Source organism: Seriola aureovittata, chromosome 17 (assembly GCF_021018895.1).
Source record: "Seriola aureovittata isolate HTS-2021-v1 ecotype China chromosome 17, ASM2101889v1, whole genome shotgun sequence".
Taxonomy (NCBI): Eukaryota; Metazoa; Chordata; class Actinopteri; order Carangiformes; family Carangidae; genus Seriola; species Seriola aureovittata.
In genome coordinates, this window is record NC_079380.1 from 21751910 (window position 1) to 21775243 (window position 23334).

The 23334-nt window shown below is 43.9% G+C and overlaps 1 protein-coding gene across 1 annotated transcript in view; it reads right to left on the bottom strand.

The window, feature by feature from the left end:
* Positions 1-628: 628 nt before the first annotated feature.
* smurf2 (SMAD specific E3 ubiquitin protein ligase 2) overlaps positions 629-23334 on the bottom strand; it is a 48801-nt gene continuing 26095 nt past the window's right edge. The window contains exons 4-19 of the mRNA XM_056401018.1: positions 21400-21533; positions 18459-18524; positions 17709-17793; positions 17395-17478; positions 16543-16757; positions 14635-14719; positions 13449-13607; positions 13269-13316; positions 8437-8638; positions 6780-6883; positions 6403-6517; positions 5746-5924; positions 5125-5383; positions 4836-5037; positions 3533-3608; positions 629-3387 (exon numbers count right to left, since the gene is read on the bottom strand). Of these exons, the coding sequence (XP_056256993.1) occupies positions 3288-3387; positions 3533-3608; positions 4836-5037; positions 5125-5383; positions 5746-5924; positions 6403-6517; positions 6780-6883; positions 8437-8638; positions 13269-13316; positions 13449-13607; positions 14635-14719; positions 16543-16757; positions 17395-17478; positions 17709-17793; positions 18459-18524; positions 21400-21533 (2113 nt within the window). The 3' untranslated portion in view covers positions 629-3287. The remainder of the gene's footprint in view (positions 3388-3532; positions 3609-4835; positions 5038-5124; positions 5384-5745; positions 5925-6402; positions 6518-6779; positions 6884-8436; positions 8639-13268; positions 13317-13448; positions 13608-14634; positions 14720-16542; positions 16758-17394; positions 17479-17708; positions 17794-18458; positions 18525-21399; positions 21534-23334) is intronic.

Sequence of the window (23334 nt, forward strand, 5' to 3'; positions counted from 1 at the left end):
AACATTGAGCAGTAACTCTTTTTATGGAAGTTGCCAAAATTATGTAAGGTGAAATGCACAAACATTTTCACTTATTGTTGATAGTGATCACTGAGCCAGTATTTGCAAAGAAGGGAAGAATCAAAATATGAACCATTATTATCATAATAAAATTTAATCTTCTATCCTCTTCTTTCCAGTCTGTGCATAAAATTTGTCAAAACCTGTCTGTACTATGATGCAATTACACATCTATGAAAATAACAAAAATTGTACCTGAAACCAGCCCCCAACCCCACCCTGTTCATTGTCATTTTACCCCATTTCCCTGCCCCCCTGCCCCCCCAGCCATCTGCCAGACGTTTTAATCCAAAGTGGTAGCAGTGAATACACAGTGGGTGGTCAGGGACTTGTAACATTCAAATGTAAGGCACAAGTCTTTGCATCCCCCACTTGACATTTATTCTCAGCCACTAACAAGCCCCTGATAATTTGACCTAATGTAAATCCTTTCTGTACCAAAGGATCTGTTTAAGAACACAACTATATTAGGTAATCTAACAATAATTCATATTAAATACTTTCTTATTCATAACAGCTGAAGCAACTGTTTAAAAGTTAAAAGAAAAAGAAAAAAAAGACAGATACATCTTTGTACAAGGCCTTAACATTGTTAGACAAAGGCAAGTTTAATTAGAACTAATTACACACAAAAATAAAATACTCTTACAAAATGATAGTGTTAACATACATCAAATTGCATCAGTCAGCTATGAGAGATATAGTCCTGCTAAGTGGATCATGCTATTTAAAAAAAAAAAAAAAAAAAAAATAGAGCGGCATCTCTCAACTTTGACTTGTTTAATAAAAAGTTCAGTTCTTCAATGAGAGGCAGCTACGGGGCAATGCTGAGTAATGTAGTGTAGGAATAGACAGTAGGGCGATCAGCTTGTGCACTGGACTTAAAGGTGAATGAATATCTGGTGCAGAAGTCACCATTAAATACACATGGCAACCTCATTCTGTTTGTGTGCAATTCCTCTTTTCAGTTCAAGAAAATCCTTTTTTCTACTTAAGTTAAAGATAAATTACAAGTTGTTTGATCCACATACAGTATATGAACAATATCTTATTACTGTACAAAGCACCATCTGAGGACACTTTTCACTTTGCATACACTCGTCTACATAAAAGAATGAAAACGAACAGTTCATTTTTTTGTTTTTGTTTTTTTTTTTAGTGTATGCAAACGTTAAGAACAGTCCACGGTCATAGAGATTGCTAGACAGGCAGCATCTTCTGAAAACATTCAAGAATTTCATTTTAATGGTAGAAAACAATCCCCCTTTCTCTCTAAGAAAAAACAAAAAAACAAAACAAAACAAAAAAAAAAAAAAACCCCATCACTGATAGAACTGTATAGCAGGCTAAAAACAGGAGTTCATCTTATTCAGTTCACTTTCAACCAAAAGCACATATGGAGACATGCAACAATTACTGTGTGTTAATGGTCTGCTGTGGGCAAAACAATGCAAATGACAACACTTTCTTTTTCTTTTCTTTTTTTTTTTTTTTTTTTTTTTTAAACCGCTTAACATTCAGGAAATCAAGACAAATGGTCAGAACTGGTCGTCGGATCAAAGGACACTACAGACTACGTATGACATCTCCTGAGAATGTGGCTAGGTAGAGCTCTTGATTTCTTGGAAATGTTTCGTGGCCACAAACAGGTATGAGCATGAGTAGTGTACTGTGCACTTTAAGCAGTAGTATGTCTATGAGTAAGGTTGCCAATATAAGACAAAAGTTAATGCTATTTAGCACCACATGGCGAAAAAGGTAGTGGAGGTGTTACTTTTTCCCCAAAACGACAACATGGAGGCAACACAGAATAGATTATGATGGACTTTGGACTCTTCTGAACAGAATACCATTAGAAAGTAATGGTAGGCTTCATGCTAGTGACATTAATATAGCCCAGCTACAAATGACGAACTGTTAAAAAAGCGTAATAGAAGGGAAACAACACACCACCATATGCAGCTCCAGGATGAAATCAGTAGAATTTAAAGGGTGCTCAATATTTGCAAAGATTCATTCATTCAAAAATGTTTATGGCACTCAAGAGGACATTGTGATTTTAAGATTTTTTTGCCCTTAAGACAAACCTCTCCTTGTACAGTACGAGAGAGGTCGTGTCAAGAAATAAACCACAGCATTCTTTAGTGAAATTCAGTCAAGCTTAGTTCTGTTTTCACAAATTGTCTTCTATAATTTAAACAGTAACACTTAACATTTAAAAGAATTTATTTTTCTGAAACAATGGAAAAGGGGTTTCTGAAATATAACAACAATAAATTATATATATTATATAGAATTTTATTGTTTCTTTTTCAATTTTCCCTGTTATATAAAAATAACACATTTCAAGCTATTCATTCATTTATTCATTTTCAAACAAAACTAGCTGTCAAACGTACGACGAAATAGGGTTTTCTGGGAATGCAGCGCTAGTTGTTGGGCAGCGACTCGGGAGCAGAGGTCCCTGCTGCCGTCTTTGGAGAGGGTTGTAAACAGTCGGGGCTCTGCCTAATTCAGTCTCTAGTCTCGCCGTCTCATCCACGCACACATCCCTGTTTTTCCAGCCTTGGCGTTACTGATAGCCCCAGCGTGATCACTCTGAGGCACCAAACAGCCCGAGTCACGCACACTCCGCATCCAAATTTAGTGTTTCCAAGTAGGTTGTGGTAACCAATAATAACCCTGTATTCTAGCAAACAAACCAGTCTTGTTAATGTCGTTTCAGAATGGACCGAGCTCGTGTTCTGCTTGGTAAAATGGAGCATTGCTACATGGATACAGTCTATTTTTTTAAATGCTAAAATGAACTTAGAAAAAAAGAAAAAAAAAAAAAAAAAAAAAAAGAAAAAGGGAAGAGCCGGCAAATTTTTGCAGGTTCCACAAGTTAGTAAATAGTCTGAGTTATTAGCAGCTGAAGAGATCCTTTTCAATGATAAAAAAAGACATAAAGGAGGGCCGGAGGGTCTAAAAAACCCACAGTCAGATGACATTTTCTGGTCTTCTCCGCCCCACCCTCCCTTAGCTTGGCCACATGTCCCTGGGAAGTGTGTGCGTCCCTGGGTGAAGCAACCGTGGATGACCCCCGTCTGAGTGGATTGATTTGTTGGAGGTGTGTGTGTGTGTGTGTGTGTGGGGTGGGGTGGGGGTGGTGGTGGGGGTGGGGGGGGCACATGATAGCCAAACCATGTTGCTTCTAGCTGTTGCAGAGCTCTGCCCTCATCAGTGACTCACTCTACAGCAAAGCCGCACGTCTCCTCGATGGCAGTGAGCAACTTGTCGTACAGTTTGTCGTAGTGCTCGTACGGAGGAATGTCAATCCGATTGAAACTGGGAAAGGAAAAGAAAAGAAAAGAAAATAAAAAAAGAGAGAGGGTGAGAGCAGATTTTAACAGACAGAAGATGAGCTTTACTACTCTGCCCTTCAGTATTAAAAGCAGATCGGAGAGTCTCATAATGTTGACAGTCTGCTCACCAGGTGTGGGCTTTGGGCAGGTTGTTGGTGCTGGCATCAATCTGATGGATGGTAAAGAGCCGTGGGCCTGCGGCACCTGTAGAGACAAACCAACACTTCAGTGAAACAGACTCTCTCACACCTGCAGATACAGATATTTACAGAGTTTGACATCTATTCACAGCACAGTCTCCTGGACGACTGCTTTTTATTCATAGAGATGAGGTCTGCTTTAAGTCAAGAATACGGAAGCAAAGAAAAGGACGAAAGGATTTTAATCTCGGAAGCAAGTGATTAATTGTAAAATTTAATCACTACTGAATACTTAATGTTAAAATTTAAATACCACTGAATTTATAACACTGAAATATTTTAGGCTAATATCTATTATTGTTCTATCATCATCTATTAATACCCTCTATATGAATTTATGACTTTTATTCTGAAACTTCCAGGTAGAGATGAATGGCCCAGTGAAAAACCGCAGGAGCTGCATTTTTTTATTTTGATAAAAAAGGTAAAAATGTGTCACAACATACATAAATGAAGCATTGTGTTTCTCCGCGGACACCCCCGGCCTACAAATCATTTTCTCCAGACATAAAAGAAAATGTTTGTTTGGTACAAGAAACAAGGAACTGACTTTGTCCCTGAACTGTGGCCCGCAGACTTACAGACACTTTAAGTCCAAGTTTGTGTGCGAGTTGTTTTTGGGTCTTTTGGCCTCTGCTGATGTTTTGACCGAGACAGGATGGCCATGTTATATAAAAGGTGTGTAAGGGTGCTGTCTGCCTGTGGATCATGGTGTACTCCTCATGCCTGGGTGCTCTGTCTCTGGGCAGCGCCGTCTGCCAGGATGGACCTGCTGAACCACTGCACTATGCTCAGACTCAGGGTTCATGTCAGGTCGGAGAAACCCAGAGACACACACACACACACACACACACACACACACACACACACAGAGAGGCAAAGAATCCCAAACACACGTCCCAGATTGTGTTGACAGAGCTTGTGAGTGGTCAGCAGGCTGTGTGTAACAAAGACACAGTAAAAGCTACACCACCACACCTTCGTTAACTATTCATCTGATGTTAAGTATTAACATTTCGCACAACTTTCACCTGCATGACCTGGCTCAGTCTGGTCCAAGTCCAACCCACAAACAGAGCAATTCACACCGAGCCATATCATTAAATCACAGTGTTCTTACAAGCATTAGACTGTCTCGCATTTATTGCATAACAATAAATATTTACATTTTACAACATTTACATTGCAAAACACGTGTGCGCATGTAGTATTTTGTCCCGGCTGTTCTTACCTTGGAGGGCCTTGAAGCCCTGCAGAGGAACTCTGGAGGAGCCGGTGACAAACTGCAGCAGCCGCGCTCTGCGCTCCTCGTCGAACGACTCCACGGCTTTCCAGAACCATTTCACAATGTTGCTGTCCGGAGTGCAGTGTTTGAGCCGCGTGTTGGACTTCCAGTCGTTGATGTCGATTTTACCCAGCCCACATACAATCAGCTACAGGTACAGAGATCATGTCAATACGCTGGATTTACAAACCTGAAGATGAACTGAGAAATAAGACGCGAGGACGCATTTAAATACCTCCAGCTCCTTCTCGTCAAAAGCCTTGAGCAGGTGTTGGGGGATGACCTCATTGAAGCCCTTCTGTAGAGCCAGGAACTGGGCCTCTATTCCTCGCAGGAAACGCCAGTTGACGTAGAGCCGGACGTACTCCTTCTTGGTGTCCTGGGTGACGGGGATGCTCTTACCGTTGGGCTTGAGCTCGTGCTGGATGATCTCTCCATAGGCATTGTGTTCTACGCAGAAGGTGTGGTCCAGCACACCTGTGATGTCATTGTCCCTGGAGTGAGAGAGCAACATTAGAATTACTACTTCAAGGTAACAATAGGATTTTTGCACAGTCACTGTTGGTAAAAAAAAAAAAAAGAAATACAAAGAGTTTTTCATTCAGTAAAACCACTGATGTAAGAAATATTAAAAAACCCTGGGGGGCGCTGTCGTCATAGTGTGGGAGAGAGATTTTAATGTGGGCAAAACACCAAACTTTTTTCTTTTTCCTTTTAAAATTTGAATACATGTAACGTGCATCGAGTGGTCACAGAAATACTGAGCATCACGCTGTGAGTAAATGAGTTGTAATTCTTCACAAATCCTTTCGTTTTTCATTTAACACAGAAAAGTCAATTGATTTCTTCCACGTACAGAATCCAGACGAGACTGTTGTGCAGGTCGGGGTCAACAGACTCCATGTCGTCCAGGGTGATGGGTTTACCCAGCAGCTGTTTGTAGAAGGGTAGAGTGAAGCCTCCGTCTATGTAGTGGCCATGGAACACTGCCATCCCCATGATACGGCCAACGAAGTGAAAGTATGACAAGTGCTCCTGCAGGGAGACAAAAACATCTTCAGTTTCCAAATGAGCAGACAGCATGTTCGGGGCTGAGCTCCAGTTCTCCTCTGGACTACATCTAACGTACACATTAGGAATTTGTTACTCAATATTAAACCTCTGAATTCCCCTTTTGACAGACCGTGCTGTTCTAGGCGATACAAACAGTAAACAACCAAAACAGCACAGTGTCAACACAACAGTTAAAACCACAAGATCATGCCTGCTGACTGGAGAGCAGCGGCTAAATGGACCGACGCCAGCCCAAACAAACACAGAGAGCGACAAAGTTGTGTAATAGAAGACACAACGACCCAAACCTCTTGACAGTTTCTGAAGTGAGGCCTATGTCTGGCTGCATAATTTGCTTAACTGGGTTGAGAACTCTCCATACAAAACGTCTTGAGTCGGCGTGTGAAAGCCACGCGAGACAGGTCGATGCTTTGTGTTGTCAGTAGTGACTGAGACTCACGGGGTTGACGGCAGAGTCTGGGTTTATCTGCAGTGTGTAGATGTCATCGCGGGAGTACTGGAACAGGCCATAGTACGGGTTCAGCATCTCATGCGACAGCAGATAAAGCCACTCCCTGGAGATGGCAAGGGAGAAAAAAAAACTAATTAGATCTTCTGTGTAACTGTAACTCGGAACATAGTGAGTAAAAACTTTAGCTGATGAAGAAATTACTACCAAAAAAAAAAAAGAAGAAGAAGAAAAAACCAGACAAAACAAACAGTGAGTAAGTTGTGTGGTTTGGCACTCTTCCACTAGGAGGCAGACCTCTTTATGCAGCTTTTACAGAACCAAATTCTGTCCCATCCACCACACTCCATTCTTCTCCGGCCTCTTACCTGGCCACGCCGCCATAGTCGAGCCCTTCTTCTCCTCTAAACTTCACCATTAGCCTTTTCCACAGGTCCTTCGGCCTCATCTTCATCACCTGTCGATACGATTCCTGCAACACAGACACAAACAAACTTTGTCAAAAGACGGTAACAGCGTCGGTTAGGCAGCTGTTTACACCTCTGCACTGTGTTTGCCCTCCTAGCTGCTGGGGCTTTATGGTTCTACATGATCGTCTGCAGAGAAACAGTTAAAGAGAAGACTATCCATCAGTTTGCAAGTATCAATGCGAGGGGGCCAGACTCCAGTGATGCACACACTCTCTACACTTATGTCATTCACAGCCCATGCACTGCATTATGGCACCCGTTTAAACACGACAACTGGTGGACCAAAGGTTGAGACTGTCCTAAAAGCAGTGAAGTTAAAAGCTGCACAAAAAGGAAAGTAGTGGGGAGTTCTCTGCACACACACAAAAAAAAAATGAGACAGATGCAGTGTGGCGTTACAGCAGTCACTTTCAAAAGGCTCTCTGTTGTGAAGCCGAGATCTCTCCGCCTCAATCGGTGTTCATCCCATGTGCAGACGGCTCACAGCGTCAGGGGGAGGGTTCGTTTAAAGTGGATTAGGGGCAGTTATAATAAACATAGCCATAAGACTATAATAACACAGCCTCTCCGACAGCCAGGTTCCACTGTGCCCTCCAGATACAGCAGACAACTGAGAGGTGCTGTGGGAGAAATGGGAATGTCTTATCTACACCGAAAAGTACACATAAAGACAGCTCTGACAGTCCACCAGCTAACACTTGCCTATTCAGTCATAATTTAATGCTTCAGCTGGTCTGGAGAAGCTATGCAGTTATGTCTCGCTCAACCTCAAGACGTCTTCTGCCCCCCACCCCCTCCGCCCCTCTCTCTCTCTCTCTCTCACATTGAGATCAGCCAACAAAAATGTCTTCGTTCAGATTAACAGACGCGGCTGTTCCAGCACATTCCAGTGCATATTTTATGAGGGTCATGCAGTCTGTTGCAGGTGGTGTTGTTCTGATGAGGGCCCTGCACCTCCTAGATGCAGGGGAAAAAAAAAAACTCCCCCGCTGAGAAAATGTACTTGAGAAAATCCTCATCTCAAACAAGAGGTCTGCTTTAGATTTTGAACAGACTACCTTCACACTTCAGAGATAACCCGTGTGTGTGTGTGTGTGTGTGTGTGTGTGTGTGTGTGTGTGTGAGTGTGAGAGAAATCATTCTCACAGCCAACTGTTATGGGCAATGACCTTTATGGGGGTAGAAAAGAAGAGAAAAACCCCTCGGAGAATGTTTAACATAACTTAGGTGAGTCTATAAATAACTTTAACACAGAATGGAGGGTGTGTCTTTTCTTACAGTGCCAAATGTAAATGTGTTGGCTGCAGTTTTGGGGAAATGGAGTGCTGGTGGTTGTGCAATGGAGCAAATATTACATCACTGTCGTGTTTTTCTAGCATTCTGTTATGCATTTTTTATTTTTTTATTTTTTATTTTCACGCATCCTCAGGCTGTGACAACTGAAATTCCCACAGGGTTAAATTATGTATCTGTTTCTGAGTATTTTTAATAACTCGCAACCCCTTGTGAGCTTCAGATGATATGATAACATGACTGAGCTTGTTTTTTTCGTCACCTCAAAGATCTCCTCACGGGACACCTCAATGCGGCAGTGGCCGGCCTGAGGCTGCTGCTGAGACAGTTCCTGGCGGAGGATCTTGAGCTTCTGAACAAGGTCTCTCTTGTACTTGGGCACCGTGAGGCACTCGGCCTCCTCTGGGAGCTGACCGGGGGACACCAGAGCCTGCTGGGCCTGATCCTTCAACTGGTTCTGACGACTGGAGGGCAGACGACAGGGAGAGGGAGACAGCAGCAGCAGCAGGAGGAGGAAGAGGTAGAGAAAGGAGTGGCATGGGAAAAAAGCGAGAGAGAAACAGGCCAAGAAAAAGAGAGGGGGGGGGGGGGGGCGACAAGATCAAAGACAAAAATGGTAAGTCTTAGGTGTACCAATACAAAATGCAAACATGCTTACTGGTGAGAAAAAAGTAAGCAAGCACTTGTACAAAAATAACAAGAGCAACGCCAAGAAACTCAAAATACAGCTTTCTGAGAGTGAGAGTTCTTTCTCTGTCCTTTGCTGACTGCAGAGAACGAGAAGTAAACACACTGAGGTCATCTGGGAAGCACATCAAGTCAAACCGCTGCCACGGCCCCTCGCAGACAGACAGACATAGGTGGAGGTGGGATTACGGGAGGTAGGACATCTCACTCACTCACCCTCACTCTCCACCCCCTCACACACACACACACACACACACACACACGAGACGCACGCACAAACACGTACGCCGCTTCCTCTCTCCTCCTCTCTACCTGGCAGAAGCCTGGTGGTCTCACACAGAGAGAGATCGCTGAACTAAAATAAGTTTTGGAGGGGGGGGGGGGGGGCAATGTGACAGAGGGAAAGAAAGTTCTGCAGATCTCTGTTGCTTTTGAATCATCGTGTACCACTTGTGGTAACGCAGGGTCACTGAGGCCACCTCGCAGAGGCGTACTGGTTCATTTTGTCGAGTCTAAAAGTTTGAGAGGCGGAGAGAGAAAGAACACTGCGGACACTGTCACCGACAAAGTCATAACATGTACCAGCCTACAAAGCTAAGATGTAGGAAATAAATATTTAGTCGAGACAGGATTTATCACCTATTTTACCATTATAAATGTGTAATTTATGTGAAAAAAAAACACCTAGACAGAAGAGCTATATCAAGTGAAAGCTAGCTGGGGATAGGAGGTAGCCATGGCTAGCCTTAGCTAAAGCTAAAACTAAATGTACTAATTTAGATGTAAACCAATAAAATTATCCATTTGGATGAACCAATGTTTCTAATTTAGTTTGTTGTTCTACAAAACTAATGAGGCAGTAGCTAAATGCTATCATGATGGATAAAGAAAAAAACACCTGCTAAAGCTAACTAGTTTAGCAGAACATCAGTAGCTGCCAGCTTAGCTTCAGACTTAAGTGGAATTCATGTGGTTAACCTAATTAATTCAATGTTCGGTTTGATGTTTTGTTATTGTTGTTACTGTAAACTAATAGTCGAACAGACACAAACAAGACACGTTTAATCCAAGACAAGAAAAAGGTGAAACACACATTTTGTTTGTAGTTGTTTTCCCCCCTGAAGAGGCAGAGTGCAGCATCTGCATTTTTTATGGTTTGCCCAGAGACTGTATATAAAAAGAGCTTGCCTGAAAACTTCACTGCTTCTGTAGTTACTGCTCTCTGCCTTTGTAGAGCAGTGTAGCCTGAATGTACAAAAGTTTAATCTCAACTGATTCAAAACTTTGCTGCTGGCTTTCAAATAATTTCTCATAGTTGTCTTTTCACTCTAAAGCCAATGTGTTAAAAGACAAAAGAGTAAAAAAGAAAGTAGCATTTGATGCAACATTCGTAAACAGTAGCCAAGAAGTGTAAACAGTGCGGCCGTGAACCGTCTGTATCTGTGGGTAATGATGACAGAGGTCTCGACTCTGGCGCAGGCCACTGGATGGCGAATACGACTTTGAAGCGGGCGCTGTGTTTGGGAAGACAGCCTCTGAGGGTGGCACAGTAGGGAGGGGGCACACAACACACACACACACACACACACACGCACAGAATCAAAGGAGCCTTTATGGGGCCAGCACTAAAGGATTATTTGCACAATGGCCTTTTGCACTTCAGTGGGGGGTAGCAGGCACACTCGGCCTTGAGCAGGGTCATAAACACCAGACTGTAGAGCCGAGCACAGAGGGTGGCGGGAGCATACACATGTCAGTCTGTGTTCATGTAGTACGGATGTATACATAGGATGCAAGACTCAAAGTGATGCCAAGGTTAAAGTAAACAGTTTCACTCACTCTGACTCTTTCGTAGGTAATTACATCAAACCACTGCAGTAAACAAACAGAGGAGGAACCTCGACCGTCAGCCAGATCACTTCTTGTCAGATCACTTCACGTCAGACGTTCATTTAGCTCCAGACTCCTACTCTAAAGTATCCGCCCAACAGCTTGCATTTTCCACTAACCGCAATGACAACTTCATCTTAACAAAGTGACTGAAGAGCCGCAGTGGATTCTGCTGGGCAGACACCAGAAACCAAACTCAATCACTTCCTGCTATCCCAGAAAGCCACAGGGCCCCATAGGACACTCGAGACCTCCTCATGAATCCCTTTATTTCCTGCAGACTAGACTCAGAGGGAGGGAAGGCGAGAGAGGGAGAGGGGAGGCAGGAAGGGCACTCTCCCGACAGCACCCAAACACTGTAGACAGCTCAGAGGGTGGGTGGGAGGGAGGGAGGGAAGGAAGGAGAAAGGAGGGCACGGAGCATCTCTTCCTGCACTTTCACCCATAAATCAAACATTCCTGCTCCGTGTCTCCGGCTCTTTCCATCATGGTTGCAGGCAAACATGATCCACAGCTCTCTCCTCTCTTTACAGCTCTTCACTGATGAGCACGACTCTGGTGCATGTTACCTGAAGTCGCTCTCTGCAGAGACAACTCACGGTAATAAAATGCAGTGTTTTCGCTCCGAGACAAACCACTGACGGTCTGGGAAATGACACAGTTACTTCTCATGCGACTGTACGCAGGGCAGTCCTGCAGCCGGGTCTTTAAACCGGCCAAGGATTCAGTTACCTATTGAACAGTGACCTTGACCAGTCAAGGAGCTTGGATTCAGCAGAAGATTACAAAATCATAGAGGAAATATAACCAAAACCGTGCTGTGGATGCTTAGGCAATGTCTTGAGCAAATAAAAAAGGCCAATAAACTTTAACTTTGATGGACATACATAAATATACATACATATATATATCAAACATTCTTGTGGAATGACGGCACCAGGGGCGAAAATTTCTAAAATCCCTGACTTGATAAAAGGCAGATGTCTTGATGGAAATCCATGACGACTGATATCTTTTCCAGAGTTTTGTCACAAGCGAAAAAAAAAAAAGTCACTCCAAAGTCTTTTCTTTTTTGCAGTAATAGAACAGCTTTCACTTAGGACAGAAACTGTACCCAAAAAAAAAAAAAAAAAAAAAGATCATCTATTACACTTTTCATGTAATTAAAATGGATTGAGGAAGGCTTAAGTTAAACCTCAGTCACGCACAATTTATAAAGAAGTTATTTCACAAATCTCTGGCCAAGGTCCATGTGTCCTTGAATAACCAGGAGATGTACAGCACTCCACAACTCAAATCTAAAATTTCATATTATTTAACTTTTGACTTCACAATAAAGCCACATAACAAAAAATGTGCAAATGTGCCCGATGACAACGACACAGCACTAAAAACACGCGCAGTTACACACACGCTAATATTTTTCTCTGTATAAAATAATTCCTGTGTTATTACTTCTAAATAAATTACACATTTCCTGGTTTTTGATGTGAAGTAATTACCCCACCACTTATTATCCTACCAGAGCACATATACAATAGAAATTCTATGCATGAGATTTTCACACATCTGGGCATAATCATGCTCATGACAAAAATGCCTACATTAAAAACAAATGTGGCGTGCCAGGCTACATTTTTTTTTATAGGACCTTTCAGACAGCCGTAGATGAAAAAAAGCAAAGCGAATACAAAATCCCAAACACGTTCTTTGATCCATCAGAACAGGAAAAAAAGAAACCTGATCTCTCCGTCGATGCATTCCGTCTCTCTCTCTCTCTCTCTCTCTCTGCACGGAGGAGGAATGAGGTCAGGCGGAGGAGGCCCACCAAGGCACCCGTACACTGCTCCACCTTTGTGCAGCAAAGGCCTATGGGTAATTCTATGGCTATTGTAGCATAGTATGTGTTTGAACAGCTGCACGGAGGAAGAAATTCTCAACATGTGCATCCATGCACACAGGCATGTATGCACGCACGCACGCACACACACACACACACACACACACACACGGTTCATTCATTGACTTGGGCATCAAATTTATGCTCCGTTTCCTGGACGTGAGACGCTCCTCAGCTACAGACACAGCAGCCTTGGTTTCCACTCTGCTATCTGATGTCTGGCCAAAGCCAGCTTTGTGACGGATTGTGTGCTAAAACGCCTTTATGATCAAAACCTCTGTGGAGCTGAGGAATTTGAATTTTTTTGTGTGGAAAGAAAGACTGTGGAGGAGTGTGCTGTTTATGTATTTCTGTACGTGTGTGTGTGTGTGTGTGTGTGTGTGTGTGTGTGTGTGCGCATGCACGAACGTCTGCTCAGCACAAGCGCTACTCTTGAGCGCTGAACCTCTACAGGTGGTGAACACACCTTGGCACGGGATCCCACTGTAAAACATTGACCGAGGGGGAGGCAACGTGAGTAAGTCTGTGAATGTCTGAGTGTGTGTGTGTGTGTGTGTGTGTGTGTGTGTTCCCGTCTGCGTGCAGTGAGGACTACTGGCGACGAGCCCAAACCTTACCTGACATTCTGACTTTCGATGCCTCCTCGAGAACCATTAGGGCTTGGACTACAGACACGAAACAAAGACAAAACAAAGACAGAAAATAAATCTCTCTGCTTTTATACCCAGTTTTTTTATGTACCGTCTAAATTATTTCACTATCTCATTTCTCTGGCTCAAGGGCGCTGTCGAACTCACTTTAGGACTAGATGCAGGTTGGCAGAGAGGCGTGGGTCTGTGAACTGCGTGGTGCGGTTGTTGTGGTCGACAAAGTAAACCCTCCCGGTGGCAGTGTTCCTTATCTCCCATCCTGGAGGTAGAGGACCCAGCTCCTCACAGTTCACATTGCTCAGATCTCTGAGGTGCAACAGAGGAGAACACAACACCACAACAAAGCATTAGTGCGCGAAAACTGAGGGAAAATAGAAGCAACGTAGGGTGGGACAGGAGAGAAGAGAGACAAAGCACGCACACATCAAATTCTAGATATAAAACATACCAAAGCACTGACGAACTGGACTCAGGCGGACAGCAGGAGTCCGAGATGCCTGAGAAATCACTTTTATTCTATTTTTCTTCTTCCTCCCATCTAAATTATTTACTGCTGCCCTGCAACCCCTTTCAGCTGGACTGGAAATTAAAGCAGGCTCACTATGCTGGCGCTGACTTTTCTGTTTTGCATGGTTAAAGCCAAAAGGGACCGCAGCCTCACGAGGGATGAGAGAGCTTGGCAGCTAAGCCATCTGCTAATGTTGGAGCTGTCTGAGGAGCACTCAGTAAGGTGTGGCGTGACCAATAGCCTCCTATCAAGAGCAATAAAAATATCATCTATCACTCATGTACTGATAGAATGCGAGCGAGCAGCGGCCAGGTATTATAATAGCAGTCATGTTTTATTGATAGCGTCTGGAGTGCACTGGGTTGCTGTTTTTGCACATGCACATTGAGATCTCCTTGCGTGTGCGTTTCTTTTGGAACACGGTAATCAATAGGACACACATGCCTGAGCGAGGATTGCCCAACAGCTTCTGGTACGGCTGACTGAGACCTGTGTGCTGTTGGCCATGTGTCCCCAAAAGTGAGGCCTTTCAGGGGCTCGTGCCAGACGAGTGAATCCCTCCCCGAGCCCCGTGACATGGGTCTTCTCACAGCATGTCAGACTCATAATCTGCTGCAGTGTTTAAGTTGACTGATTTAGGCATCTGTGGAGACCCACACCCCATTTCCTCATTCATGAATTTTATTACTCTTGCGGTTTATGTGCCGTATCTTGCAGTGTTATATTGAGGGATAGTGAAAAAGAGCAAAACAATAAAAAAGCGATAACAGAGGAGCATGATGTTGTGTCGTCTCCCGGAGGTCGTAGATTCTGCAGCAGACGTACCTGGGTACTCGGGGGTCGTGCCACGTGCTGACACCTGTCTGAGTGTGGAGGAAGTACACTTGGCCTTGCTGTGTGGTCCTTTGCTCTGTGTAAAGATATAAAAAGGAGGTTAATCAATGCAAGATTTGTGGATCCTTAGTGTGAATAGGTTTTTTTTAAAAATGAATAAACTAGTGCATTTTGCATCAACCTGGGCATCAGGTGTAAGTCAAATGTTTAACATATATGCAAAATGAAACCGAGTTTAATTCATGTGCCACATATAGACAGGTTGTGCTTATAATCTGTCTGGGTAAGAGAGAGATCACACAGATGGAGATAAAAGGACTGCCTGAGTCAGTGGAGATCCCAAAAGGCAGCCAGGAAGAGGCAGAGGAGGGAGTGAGGGGACGGGGGGGAGGAGGAGGAGGAGGAGGAAGAGGTGAGAGACAGGGTGAAGAACATTGGAGAGGAAAGAAGAGGAGAGACGGGGTTGTCTGACTTTTGAGTTGGTGAGCTCATTCATCACGGGCTGACAGAGATATTTCCATGGAGCTGCCTGCCAGAGAGCTCTTCTCTGGCATCTCTTTGGACCTACCGCCCTGCTTTAACATGCATGTACACACAACCTCCCAAAACCCCCACCCACGCGACGAGTGCACGCTATACGTTCACCACACGGGGGTGACGTCTCTTGGCTCATATGTGTGTGTGTGTGTGTGTGTGTGTGTGTGTGTGTGCGCTCACATGAGGAGAATCAAAACTGCTGACAGGTTTTCACAGGAACTGCCCAAGCAGTGAGAAAGTGAGGCAGAGATAGAGAGAGCAGGAGTTATGGAGACTAGCGTGGTGCGGCTCGGAGCAGCCTAATCTGTGGGACTGAGGGCAAAGCTGCGATACGCTTCTATGGCTCTGGCTCCCAAATCCTCCACAAGATTTCACTGTGAGGATAAACAAAACTCCCTAGGGCTGTGTGGGGATCGCAGTTTGTGTGACTGTGTGTGTGTTTGCTTTTACATGAATGCGTCTGATTGTTTGACTGTGTGCAGAGAGGAGAACAGAGGGTGTGGGGGGGGGGGAGTGAACGGCTGCCGCCAGCCTTTAACAACTAGATCAATTCAATTAGATTGTCTAAAATGGAGCCAGTATTTCAGGCTCCTTGTGTGGAGCTGCAGCGTCATCAGAGCAGCTGGACTGAATGAGGACACAGATTAGCCGGGTTACTGAGCCCAGTGTTGAGCAGGGAGGAGGGCAGAGGCGAAAAAAAAAAAAAATTAAGACAACGACATAACGACGATGACACGACTCTCAGTGGAAGTGGAAACGGCCTTTTGATGGGGCATGAAAACAAAAACAGCATGTTCTGATGTAATCAGGATATTCAATATGTATCCGTCGCATCAGAAAGCTGGAGTCAACGTGCCGGATCAGGTGTTTTCCAACCTCTTTTAAAGACGTGCACCCAACAGCCCTGACAGATGAGCTCGACACCCCCAGTCATGTCCCGAATGCGTTCCTTTCAGCTGGTTTTTAAACTGGATGTTATTTAACACTAGTAATTATATAAAAGTGGATATTAGTTACAGTAACTTTTTTCCCACAGTTTTTCCACATACCACCGGGGAACTGCAAGCACTGTTGTTTGGAATCTCTGGTATAGTGTGTCATCCAGTGTGTTTCCAGTGGATGTGTGTGTGTGTTTTCATTTCCATCATCAGTTACCAGTGTTGTGGTTTATGATCTGCTCATTTTTGATAATATATATCCAGACACATACGAGTGGCATACACTACACCAACCTTGAACTATTTTAACTACTTAAAAAAAAAAAGAAGGAAGAAGCAACAAGGCCGTGATGATGCATTTTCCGTAAGGTTTATATTTTCCCAGCTGGAAGGCAACCAGCACAACAGCCCCGCGGTAACTAACCGTAGCCCTCAGGCAGGTCCGGGGGCGTGTGCAGGTGGGTTCTGCTCATGTAGTTGCGGTGCCTTTGTGAGCGGACCCGTCTCTCCTGGGCCCGCTGGTCGCCGTCACTGGGTGGCAACGCTGTGGTGGGCGTGGCCCCGTTCGTACTGATGGGCGTGTTCTCATCCACGATGCAGCTGAGAGGCCGGCCAGGGCTGGAGTACTCTGATGCAGGCCTGAGAGGAGCAAACGGGGAAGGGGGGGAGGAGGAGGAAGAGGAAGAGGGTGATGGGGAGACAAGAAAAGGACCAAATTGAAAAGGTTAGGTAGTGGTTAATCAGTGTAAGAAATAAAGACAGAAAATAATGTGTAAGAGGAAAGAAAACGAGGACGACATCGCCCTGAACACAAACGGCAACAAATCAATAGGCACCATTTAGAAAGTCTTTTGCACTAACTAGGAAATCCATGCAAGGCAGCACACAAACAGACTCACTGAGTGAGTACTGAGACTGCCTGAGGTAAAGCGTGGTAAGAGCTGAGAAATAAAAAAAAAAAGGAAAGTGGCTGATAAAGACTGTAAAACGGAACAGAAGTACAAAAAGTCGGAGACAGAGCAGGGAGGAGACGCCGTAATTTCCACTCTTGTCAGCTCTGTAACTTCCCTGGCTCCTCCACATCATTAAACACCACTGACTGGAGCTTTGTGTCTGACACCTTTTTTTTTTTTTTCTCAAGGAGCCCACTCCGGTTTTGGACAGAGTTCCTCAGTTTGGGAGCACTGAGGTCAGAGATGAGGTCTTCCATCGGCCTGTTGCTGTTAGATTTAAGAGGTCTGGGTTTGAGTTTCTGTGGGCTGCAGAGTGTACTCACCTGGTAGGCCTCTCCCACTGTGTGGTGCGTGTGATGTGGTTCAAGTACTGGATTCGTCCAGACGCGGTCCTCCTCTCCTCCCAGCTGGCAGCAGAAACACACACAGACACAGCAGTGAGCGGACATGGTTAAGTAGCCACAGAACCATCTAGTAGTCTCGCTGCTGTCTCACCACATGAAAATCTTATATTCTGTATATCTTTACCCCTGTACCTGAAGGCAGCGTTTCTTTTTTTTTTTTGGGTTAGGATTTGCAAGAGCCTCTAAAAAAAAATCCTCCTATGATGATAAGAGATTTCCCCCAACTCACTCACCCATCTGGAAGATCATTGTCAAACAGGCGACTGCAGTCCACCACAGGGCCTCCTGTGCCTATCCGGTCCCTAGACTGCAGGCTCACTGCAGCAACACATGGCAGACAGATGCACACACTAGGATTACTAGACAGCAGATTACAGTGCAGGCACAGATATTTTATCGAAGCACAAAATTGAGCTATATATCTTTATGAGTTACAGGAATAAGGTTAAATTTTATCAGTGGTGTACTGCAGCGACTGGTTAAAAGGAAGCAGCGTTTTTCTTCTACCACTCTTATTTTTTCCTTTCTGTGGGGAGAGTCTGGAATTATGGCATTATGAAATTTAATCCTAAAAATGTACACAAATACTGATAAATGTGACATTTAAAACCATCGAAATGACTAGAGCTCAAAATATTTCACATTTATATCGTCATAATAACATTAAAGAAAATCCTCAAGGGTATTTTTCACAAATATATTCTATACATCAGCGTGCAAGAAACAAAGGAGAACACGGAGGCTCGTTACAAGCTCCATGATCACTACAAGAACTGTCAAACAATAAAGGATGACTCAATATTTTCATGGATTAAACAGAAATTAGCTTTAAATCACCTTCCTTCTAAACTTTTGCTTTAAATGCCGCCTATGAGAGGTTCATATTCCACCTTTCATGATCATTTAACACACAGTTAATGAAGGACAACATGCTGATTTCTTTTTTAATGCAACTTCCATTTGATTACATTTTGATTACTCACCCACTATCTGGCCTCTGACTGTGTCACTGTCATTGGGACTCAGCTTGTTCAAGTCTAGTCTCTGGTCTGTTTAGGAGAGGATGGAAAGAAGAAGTGGAGACAGAGAGAGACAGAGAGAGAGAGAGAGAGCAGAAGCAAAGGCAGGGGGAAAGAGAAAGAACACAATTAGACAAACAGGAAATGAGAATAAAGATGAAAGAAGGAGAAGTGGGGACAAAAAGAAAGAGAAGAGAGGATTCATTAGTTTCTGAGAGATGCATGTAAACTAGCATCTGATGGGATGTATTCTTTCCTCGATGGACAAATCCCATTGCTGTGTATCATTTACATCACTCAGAGTCAATTCCTCTCTCCCTCATTATCCGTCTCTCATTCTTCTGTCTGCAGACCACAGCTTGGCTTTGCCCTGGAACAGATGGTCTGGTCTGTGGAACAGCCACGGGCTGTAAAAATCTCACTGAGCATCGGTACAGAGCAGGCTTCAGTTCAAATGCAGAGGTCAAACATTTGACAAATTTCAGTACAAAGCCTGCACTATTCCGCTCAGTCTTAGCATGGACATGAACTTCTGCCAAAGTCTGGAAACTCTTTGTCTGAACTTCTTAAAGTCTGTGGAATTTGAGAGTGAGGGAGAAAGAGAGAGATCAGGCGGAAAGAAAGAAAAAAAAAAACAGACCTAAAAAAAAAAAAAAAAAAATGTCCAAGTTGCCTGCAGACATGAGAAATGCCACTATCTGCTCTCTGTTGTCTGGGTGCCATGCAGATCAGCTCAGGATGTCTGTCTAGACTAAACAGGGACCAAAACAGGCAATGGTCAAACCGTTACAAGGCTGGCCAGAGGTCAGCAGCCGCAGAGAAAACACAAAGCTCACACACACACACACACACACACACACACACACACACACACACACAGTAAAAAACGTATGCAGAAAAGTGCACTCACACATTGGAGATGCATAAAAGTATATACATTTAAATACTTGTGCAGTCATATACACAAAGACGAGAAAACGCAGACACTCTGCAATTATATATAAACATTACAGTCAACCAAAGACACTCTGCAATTATACACAAATGTTGCAGTCAGCCCTGTGCCCTCACTAAGGCCTGCGGAGGGGGACAACACTCAAACTGCTGCTAAAGGCGCACAAAACACAAAAGAATGACAAATACACGGAGGGGGAGAGACCACAACAGAGAGAACACAACTAAATCTACGCTTACACTTAAATAGCTGTACAATTATGCATGTCTGCGTGAAATGACCGGTTGTCTAGATCGGCAGACAGAGATAGAGGGAGGTTAGTCACAACGGCATTTTGTGTTTATGTACGTGTGTGCACGGCGCTGCCAGTCTATGTAGGAGACCGACGCTGAGACGCAAGGGGTGAGGGGGAGGCCAGGAGGAGAAAGGAAATGCAGAGGCAAACCACTCACAGCTGTGGCACAGGGTTCAGGTTTCCTGTGTCGCTCCAGGAAAACAACAGTGTCAGGGGGCTTCTAGGAAAAACCGGTGGGATTCTTTCCCGTTCAGGCCTACGAGGCCGCGGGCCCGGCGAGCAGGTACCGGCTCACCACGCAGAAAAAAAAAAAATAAATCACTCCAGACCGCTTTGTTGAAGCTACAACTGTCTGGCACTGCTTTTACTAGGAGCCATTTGCTAAAGCCTGTATCTCATTTATCCAGTTAGCTTCTGACATGAGACATTTTTACTGTAATTGCAGGGTGATGTTGATTGGCTCTTCCTGTTCTGGCAGGGGCAGAGTGTTGACCCCTCTCACACCCTGGTCTGGCCTCTGTCAGCCCTAGTGAGGCAGACAGGACATTAAAAGGAGCTACTCTATGTTCAGTCACTTAGCCCTGACAGCAGCACCGGGTTATTAACCTCTGCTTCTTATCACACTACAGGTACAAGGACTGCCTCGATGGATGCGGCCTCATTTTTTACAATTAGGGCTCCGGCAATCGGATCATTCGGTACCAACGATTGACGTTTCATGGATAATTGCGATAAGCGATTCAGAAGTTATTCTCCTCCGCAGTACAGAGTAATGAACTGAGTGAATGAGAACGACACGTAAATAGCTTAAAAAAAAAAAAAAAAAAAAAAGCAAAACACACAAGTCACGAATAGTTTGGCAAAAAGATCTGTGCTACAATTTAATAATGTCAGAATAAGCTGATCTGGAAAAACAGAGTCACTGCATCACAGCTGCCTGCATCCTGCACTGAGGTATAAGACAATAATTTTGGAGTAAAACAGCACCAACAAATTTGTGTCTGTTTTTTGTTTCTAATAAAATCACACTATATATAGAGTATACTGATATTTACCACTAACCCCCGGTTCTTCTACGAGGACCTCGACTGCGCTAAAAGCTTTTAAAATGGTAACCTGTGGAGCTCTGGACCACTGGTAGCAGGATGGAGTGATGGTTTTTATGAGTGTGTCCTTTGTTTTATTTGTTTTATGCACGCGCGAGAGGACACATGCAGGAACACGTGTGGCGGGATTCACATCCTGCCTCAGGTTTCACCCTATTCTGCTACAATAAGGGCAAAGAAGAAGAAGACTGATTTACTGACTTAAAATATATAAAAACAAACTTTGCAACAGTTTTGTGACGAAGGAAATGCTCTCAGACCTCAAAAATACCCACAATGCCTTTTGTTTAGAAAGACTGAAAGTAAACGTATGTAAATATTTATGATATTAGCCGTTAAGTATCCATTTCTGTACCAGCTTATATTCTATGGAAACCTTAGCAACACCTAAGGCTTACATCTCGCAGTCTTACATTCAATTCTTACACAGACCAGACAGCGTCACATAGAGGTCAGAGATTTGTAAAATTAACAACGGCAATAAATCAACTTAAAAATGCGATTGTGCGTAGACAGGATGCTGCAGCTGATCCACGGTCTGACACTTACAGCCTGTGTCTTTAAGGCGGTTGATGGCGTTGGACAGAAGGCGGACACAGCCCAGGAACCCGGCCCCTTGCTTCTTGTGAATCTTCTTGTGATTCCACACACTGATGGTGATGGAGTCTGATTTTCCAATGTATCTGAGGGGAATAAATGAAAGGAGACATAGTTAATTTTCAGCGTTGAGAGGCCGATGTGACCGGTTTTAACGAACAGCGTCTGTGATTCAGCTTCAGTTTCTGTGATAATCTTCGCCCCGAAACATAATTGCTCATTAAACTAAAGCTGTTGGACTTTACTAGAGAAGCAGTGGTGATGTCAACATGTAACGCGTCACATGTTGACAAAGAGTCTCGCTCAGGATGTACCCGGCAATGCAGGGGAGACACACATCCGCCACAGAGGCTACCGCTCAAGTCTACCTCGCCAAGGACGCATTACAAGACACAGTCAGGACATGGAGGAGGAAGAGGAAGGTGGGGAGGCAGAACGGGATTTTCCAGCCAGTAAATCTGACCCTGAGCGTCTGAGTATGAGACAGAAAACCGTAAGCAGACTGTGATCCTGTGAATCATTTATAATATTCACAGCAGCCCGCCGCACATATCAGCAGAAGTGATTTATCTGCGGACGGAGGGAGCGGAGATACAGTAGAGAGAGAGAGAGAGGGGAGATAAAAAATTTTTAATTACAATGACTGGATGAGCAGCCAAAAAAAAACTTCCTACTACAACTGAGAAAACACTGTAAACTGTGGCTGTGTTTCAGATCGCAGGAAAAGAGTCAACATTTGTCTTTTGGCTTTTTTAAAAATAAGGCTGACAACAACCTTTCAGCTCTCGAGCCCCTTTTGGGGCTCGTAACATAACATTTTTACAAAAGTAAAAATAACTTTTCATAATAAATGGGAACGAAAGAAACAAAAAAAAAAAAAAAAAAAGGTAAAAATGACCAGCTTGATTAAATCTGTTAATTGAAAACGTAATTAGGTATGAACAGTCATCAATCACGCTGTCAAATGTAGAGGGCTGTAATATTACTCTTATAAATTGAGGGAGTTTTGCCTCCTAAACTAAATTACTGAAGCTGTGCAGGAAGAGTTTAGGGATTATCAAAGTTATTACAGTTCATCCTGAGGGGGACCATGAGTGTTTGTACCAGGTTTCATGGCAATCTGCCATCCATAGAGCCAATCCACTATCTTAGCCAAAAACAACAATGTTAAAGGAACAATCCTTTGCCTGCTGTGCCAGTAAAGAACTTGATCAGGTAATTACACTGTATTCAGACAGACAACGACAGGCAGCTAAATAAAACAGACAAGATTATTTCCTGATGGCGTGTACCCGTCTCCTCCTGTACATTTCATACCCGCCGTCGTCTCGGCCTCTCCTCCTGTGTCAGGCGAGACCGGGACGTGATAAAGTCTCACCCATGTGAACCTGTTGTGGCACATCTGCTCGGGTGGGCTCCCTCCTTCAGTCAAAAACTAATCATCTGTACGATTGGCAGGACTACATCCCACTGTAATTATCATGCTGCTTACTAAAAGGGATATGAAACAATGGGGCTGTGAGTAAGACGTCTGGACATTTTGAGTCCATGCCAAATGCCTGTCTGGGGTGCGATGTGAGAGAGCTGCTATGTCAGACAGACGTGACGGGAGGGAAGTATTATAACCAAACCCTAGTCATCTGGATCACCCTCCATGTAATAAAATTCATTAGTCTGGCTAAGATTTTTAATACCAGTTGCAGGCAATCACACACACACACTGCATAAGAGACAATGGGAAAATTGCAATAAAAAGGAAAAACCAGCAGATTTAAAGAGGCAGATGTGCTTTCTAAATACATCCTTTTATTTGGCAGACTGTATTCATGCAAGACGCATCCTGAGCACTGTTTTTAGTAGCTTTTTGTTTTTTTTTTCTGCACCAAA